Raw genomic sequence first — 6,601 nt, forward strand, 5'->3', positions numbered from 1 at the left:
TGCCTTAATAAAAAATGGCACATGGGTCCTTGTACCACCAACCACTCACCAAAATGTCATCGGCTGCAAATGGGTCTTTCGAATCAAACGGCGCCCCGACGGCTCCATTGAACGCTACAAGGCCCGTATAGTGGCCAAAGGCTTTCACCAACGTCCGGGCTTTGATTTCAATGAAACTTTTAGTCCCGTGATTAAGCCAACCACGATTCGCATAGTGCTTTCCCTTGCGGTAACTCAAGGTTGGCCCGTACGTCAATTGGATGTATCGAATGCCTTTCTACACGGGGACCTTGTTGAGTCCGTGTATATGATGTAGCCGTCGGGTTTTGTCGATGCTGCCTTTCCTTCGCATGTGTGCCACCTCAGGAAATCCTTATATGGGCTACGTCAAGCCCCTCATGCTTGGTACACCAAGCTTAGTTCTTTTGTCTTGTCACATGGTTCCGTGGCGTCTCGAACAGATACATCTCTTTTCATCTATCGGTCTGCCTCGTTGGTCTTATACTTCCTTATCTACATCAACGATATATTGGTCACCGGGAACAACAATGCTGCCATCACAGCTTTAATCCAAGCCCTATCTCGGTCCTTTGCACTCAAGGATCTTGGGGACTTGCATTTTTTTCTTGGTGTTGAGGTCCAACGCACGGCCACAGGAATGCATTTGTCTCAACAAAAGTACATCATGGACTTGCTCAAGGAAACCAACATGTCTACAGCCAAGCCCATCTCCACTCCATTGGGCTCTGATACACTGTCCATCACTCATGGCACAGCCTTATCCGATGGCACACTCTATCGAAAGACGGTTGGATCTCTACAGTATCTAGCGGTTACGAGACCAGATATTGGTTACTCCATAAGCTGTGTAGCACAGTTCATGCATGCGCCAACCGATGTGCATTGGTCCGCTGTAAAACTTATTTTACGTTACCTATGTGGCACGCCCTCTTTGGGCTTATTCTTTGGTTCAAAGTCCTCTGTTTCACTCACAGCATACTCCGATGCGGATTGGGCTGGCTGCCCGGATGATCGGAGATCTACTACTGGCTTTGGTATCTTCTTCGGCACCCACCTTATTTCTTGGGGTGCTCGTAAACAACGCACTGTTTCCCGTTCCTCTATGGAGGCGGAGTATCGGGCTGTTGCTAGTACAGCCACTGAACTAGTATGGATACAATCCTTATTGGGTGAGCTGGGGGTATTTCTCTCTCAGCCTCCTACACTGTGGTGCGACAACGTTGGCGCGACATACCTCACTGCCAACCCTATTTTTCACTCTCACACCAAACACATTGAGATCGACTTCCATTATGTGCGTGAATTGGTGGCTGCTGGCCGTCTTACAGTTCGCTATGTGCCCACTATTGATCAAGTAGCTAACATCCTAACTAAATGTCTCCAACGCACACGCTTCTTCGCTCTTCGAGACAAGCTTGCGGTCACAGACCCGCTACGCTTGCGGGGGCGTGTTAAGGAGAAGAGTGCCAATGTTAGTTAGACTATTAGGACCTATTGTTACATGTCACTATCAGTATCTATACGGTTCTAGAACCTTACCTGTACACATCTGCTCACATAGCCTTCTGTACAATCTCTATATATATTGTAATTCATTTCATTAATGATAAGTGAAGATATCATTTATCCACACAATTGATGGGTATTGATTTGGCCCAACAAAAATTGACTAGGGCTGACGGGTTGACACCCCTAGATATGGAACACGTAATAATAAGAATGAAAATTCTTTTAAATATTTTATTCGATATGATTCTTGACTTAGAGCTGGTTGCCTATCAATAAGAAGGGCGAAAGTTTGTAAAAAAAGAGTAGAGAAGAAAGAGTGTGTCAAGAGAAAAAAGAAATTGATGGAATAACCTCCACCACCAGCTTAGAGAACATTTTCTTATGTATCATTTAGGAATATGACTTTCCATAGACACAAAAAGAATACATAAGGTATCAATAACAAAGGGGAAAAAACGATGTCTAGTCGCATAGCCCTTGTGCTCAAACATAAGAGCAGAGTAAATTATCTGTTTTGTCTCCAAGAAAAAAAAAATCACATCCATATTAATGTTTTTACATGAACTCTCATTGACTCCATGCTGATGCAGGAATTATGCAAGCAAATAGTGATCTCTTGTCCAAAAAAACAACAAAAAAGGTCTTGACTTGATCACTTGTGTCTCAAGGCCTTTATAGATCTCCCTACCTTATAGAAATTGAAAATTGATCACATGTCAGTATGTCACTAGTGTTGATAAATGGCCTAATAGGTCCCCACGATGCTTTTATCACTACCCTTTTTTATCTTTTAATAGGGACTCCTACTTTTATTTGCTTTATAACTACTCTAATTGGTGTACCTGAATCATCATTTCCTTCGATGGGTATTGAATAAAAGTTTCCATTATTGGAAGCTATTTTTGTCATGTGGAACATTGATTTGATCATTCTATACTTCTCAATACCTTTTTCTGCCCCATTCAAGATATAGAATTGACTAATCCAGAGAAAGGGTCGGGAAATTCAATGCCATTATGTTGAAAGAATTTGGAGCCAGGGCCCTTCATTTCATATTATGATCACACCTTTCAATTGTTCGTGTGTCAAGGAATGAAAAGAGAGCTTCTTCATCCAAATAGATTTGACGTTTTGATTGAACTCTTATAATAATGAATGCTATGTTAACTTTGGTCCTCTATCTACAAAGGTTTGAAGTACCTTTTCTTAATTGAATATGAGTATCATATTTCATGGATTAAGAAGGTCTCTTTTCACTAGAGGGTGAAGGGAACTCTGTCCTTAGGAAAGTGACAACTTTTGCAGGGAGGTTTATTTTAAAAAATTGGCATATTGAAAACTTTGAAATCTTTTATAATTAAATTAAGGGAATTAGTTTTCTATCTGGGAGTGTAACCTATGCCAAGTTTCAGTATTGCATTCACCCGAAAAAAAAAAAGTTTTAGTGTCGATGTCAGTATCAGTCGATACTTACAGATCTGCCAATACGGCCAATCAGATATTGATATTTGAAACCATGCTTATAATCAAAAACAAAAATAAATTGCTATTTTTTTTTTATTATATGAATTGATTTCTTCCATGTTACAACTTACAATATGAGATATTGGGTATGATATTTAAAGAATCTTCTCTCTAAAGGGTTTGAAATACAAGGGGCAAACCATGGTTAGGTCTTAAGGAGAGCAAAATGGTAGGAGAATGACAATAGTTTGGAGAGAGAGAAAAAGAAAACCTCCTAAGAATTAGGGTTAACACAATCTTGTATTCCATCATGGTCAAGTTCCTACCAACGCAGATTCTACCTCCAAACCCGAAAGGCAAATATCCCATCCGATGCTTACATCCTCCATTCGGGTCTTCCTTGAACCTCTCGGGTTTAAACTCATGGACTTCATCACCCCATATAGTCGGGTCATGATGTATTCCAACTGTATCGATCCAAATGTTAGTCCCCTTGGGTACGACTGTTTGTCCGACCCGAATGTCTTCTCTTGCTTGTCTCTGGGCATTCGGTGCAGACGGGTATAACCGTAACACCTCGTTCATCACCCATCCCATCTGTCACACAAGCCAAAAAAAAAACTTGTTAGTGTACTATTGTAGCAATTAGCAAGGAAGTAAGATCACGGTTCGAAGTCGGGTTTTTTCTAGGGTTCAGCCCGATTGCTCAATCCAGCGGGGCTTAGACCATCTGATCTACCGGTTTAACCGGTTATTGTCTTCGTTTGACTGTTTTTTAAGACAATCCCATAGATCATCACATCACCAAGGAGGAGTTTTGACTGCTTTGACTGAGCCCACTGAGATATTCAACATGAGACATGAGCTCGTGGTTGATTTATAGCGTAGACCTTTTGAGCATTGGAAAATATTTCAAGTTAAAAAGTCTCTAAACTCATTCTCTATTGTCAACGAATGGCTGCGGTACCCTGACCTGCCACCAAGGGCTGAGCCCGGATAAGTCCTTGACTCCCTGTATGTGAAGGCTTCACGTGGAAAATTATCTCTTCCAGTCTCTGTCCGGCCCAGTTCTTTAGTCCCTATAACAAGGGAGGGTGGGGTCAGGGATAGGGTGGTCATTGTATCCTTCTTGTTAGATATGAAATTTTGCTACTACACTAGTAGCAGGAATGTTCCAGCTACAAGGCTGGCAGCCAACTAAATGAGATCTTAAAGGGTAATTTAGAAAATACTAAAACCTAAGAGGGTATTTATGAACCCAAAAGGGAAATGAATTATTCCATTTCATTGGTTGCTAACCTTGTAGCAAGAATATAGCAGCAAAATTTTTTCCCCTTGTTAGAAGGGTAAAAATCATAATACATGGCTTTGAGGCTGGCTCAGGTTCTCGTACGAGAATTATTCTCGCACCCTTGCCCTTGTAAAGTCTTCATCGTTGAGTTCAGATCCTCGGCACATATGTTCACCTGAATATTCACTATACACGCCAACACCTGTCCCTTTTGTTTTCATAAATACCCTTCTTCAGCCTTTAAATGGCAATAAATGAGACAGGTGTTGACACCTAAAGTGTACGTGTAGATGAACATACATGTAGGGATCTCAACTCACTCCAAATTGTCACTTACCCTATCATCTTTATCGTTGCACTATTCATGACAACAAGAATCACATTCAAGAACAATGGAAGCGTAGAGAAGAAGTCCTTACCTTCTTTAGTCTAGCAAGCATGGTGGGATCTAAAGGCCCATCCCCAATCACTTCTTTAATCTCTTCCCTGAGATAGTTTTGCCATTCAGGGTGCAAGGCCAAGAGCAATAACGTCCAAGTAATAGCCAATGCTGTGGTCTCATGACCACCAAAGAAGAAAGTCTTGCACTCATCCACCAGCTCATGCTCTGTGAGCTTCTTCTTATTCTCTTCTTGCCCTTCATCTGAAAGCATAAACCCTAGCAAGTCATGTTGGTCTTCTCCACAACTGTTATTCCTTCTCTTCCGAGAAGCTATGATCAATAAGAGGAGTTCATCGATCTCTTCTCCTAACCTTCTCGATTCTAAGGTTTGCTTCAAGCACATGAGCTTGCTGAAGGGTACACCAACCAAACGATTAGACTTGAATAGTGAGAGCTGCATGTCTCGCAATTTCTCAAACACTTTCCGGCCATACTCATCGTTAATGCCAAACACAGTCTTTGCAATTATCTCTGCAGCGGTACTCGTAATGTCTCTCTCAACTTCGATTGTGGGCTCATTGAAAGCAATGAGGTTAGCCCACTGGTCTAACATCTTATTGGCAGATTCCACCATTGAGTTTGCCATGGCCTGTTTGTTCAAAAAAAGTAAAGTACAGTTCAGTGCGTGCCATGAGTACCAAACAAACATTAAAAATATTAAATATGTGATCTATTATTGTTCACACATTTGATTCAGTGATGATGAAGAATCATTGCTTCCTTTTCACCCACACGCGTTGGGTGGTAAAGAATAAAGGAACTTTTGCTTTGATATCAATTGTTAGGAATTTGATCGGGTAGAACTCATCTTTAAAAAACTAACGGTTATGAAAACTATTAGAGAAAGAGAGAAGGAGATCGACCTTGAGATTTGGTGGTGAAAGTGCAGGTGCAATGATATTACGATGGTGAACCCAGTTATCTCCTTCTACCATTATTAGACCTTTCCCAAACATTGGTTTTCTGTCATATTTAAACACATTAGGCTTTCCCCAGCTCTTGGCCATCACTCCTGAAGACATCTGTTTAAGAAACTCAGGATCTGCAACATATAAGAAAGGCTCTATGCCAAGCCAGTAAACAAATACTTTTCCTGCAAATTAAAACATTGTAAACCCATTTCCAGTTAGAAATATTTGCAGCAAGAACACAATCAATCCATTAAGCTGTAATGAAACTTATAAACTTTACTTACCATGTAATTTCTTCCACCGAGCAAAGTAAGAGAAAACAGTTGAATGGATATTATGGGTGACATTTACAGAACCCCCCAAAGGAGAATCACTCTTCTCTTTTTTTCTCATTTCATCGATGTTTCCCAAAGGAAAACTTGGATTTGGACCTCCAAAACCATTCTTTCGGAGCTTTTTATATGCTCGAATAGGCGAAAGCCAACATTTAAAGATGAGAAGAGCTGCCATGCCTAAGCCAAGAGCTAGCAAGAACTGAAAAAACCCCATAGTCTCTACTATCTCTCTCTCTCTCTCTCTCTCTTTGATCTCTGTATGTGCAAGTGCAACTTCAGAGTTGATTGATCATATTGAGGAAAACAAAAGGGTATTTATAGATAGAAGAGGGGGGTGGGGGATTCAAGAATGTCGGAATTTGACTATAAGAAACGAGTTCATCAACTTTCTTTCACTTGTGCATGTTTTTTCCTTATCTTCTGTTCTCTTTTTTTTATTTTAATTCTTTATAACTTGTTGTTTCTTTGTTGTTTCCTTTTTCTCTACTTTAACTGTTTTGCAGTCAGGTGTGGGCTTTTAAGTGACAATTATGACTTGGATTTCATTTTAAATGACGTGTGTGTCCTACTAGATTTCCATGGTAACTGAGAAATTCTTTTTGAAAATTATTTCTATGAATCTTACGCA

The 6,601-nt window shown here is 40.4% G+C and overlaps 1 protein-coding gene across 1 annotated transcript; it reads right to left on the reverse strand.

Annotated features, from left to right (window-relative positions):
• Positions 1-3,125: 3,125 nt before the first annotated feature.
• On the reverse strand, positions 3,126-6,241 carry LOC122664954 (cytochrome P450 714C2-like). Its single transcript, XM_043861001.1, has 4 exons — positions 5,923-6,241; positions 5,591-5,820; positions 4,705-5,316; positions 3,126-3,591 (listed from the first exon to the last, which is right to left on the reverse strand). The coding sequence occupies exons 1-4, from the start codon at positions 6,185-6,187 to the stop codon at positions 3,166-3,168; spliced, it is 1,533 nt and encodes a 510-aa protein (XP_043716936.1). The 5' UTR covers positions 6,188-6,241; the 3' UTR covers positions 3,126-3,165.
• Between the last annotated feature and the right edge of the window lie 360 nt (positions 6,242-6,601).

This window comes from Telopea speciosissima, chromosome 6, assembly GCF_018873765.1.
Source record: "Telopea speciosissima isolate NSW1024214 ecotype Mountain lineage chromosome 6, Tspe_v1, whole genome shotgun sequence".
Classification (NCBI taxonomy): Eukaryota; Viridiplantae; Streptophyta; class Magnoliopsida; order Proteales; family Proteaceae; genus Telopea; species Telopea speciosissima.

What these genes read in the sequence shown, in the direction of transcription:
- LOC122664954 (XM_043861001.1), bottom strand. Translation starts at nt 6,187, where the DNA reads ATGGGGTTTTTTCAGTTCTTGCTAGCTCTTGGCTTAGGCATGGCAGCT. An exon ending in TCGGTGGAAGAAATTACATG is followed by an intron (nt 5,821 to 5,922) that starts GTAAGTAAAGTT and finishes TTTAATTTGCAG; the next exon opens with GAAAAGTATTTGTTTACTGG. An exon ending in TTTCACCACCAAATCTCAAG is followed by an intron (nt 5,317 to 5,590) that starts GTCGATCTCCTT and finishes TTGAACAAACAG; the next exon opens with GCCATGGCAAACTCAATGGT.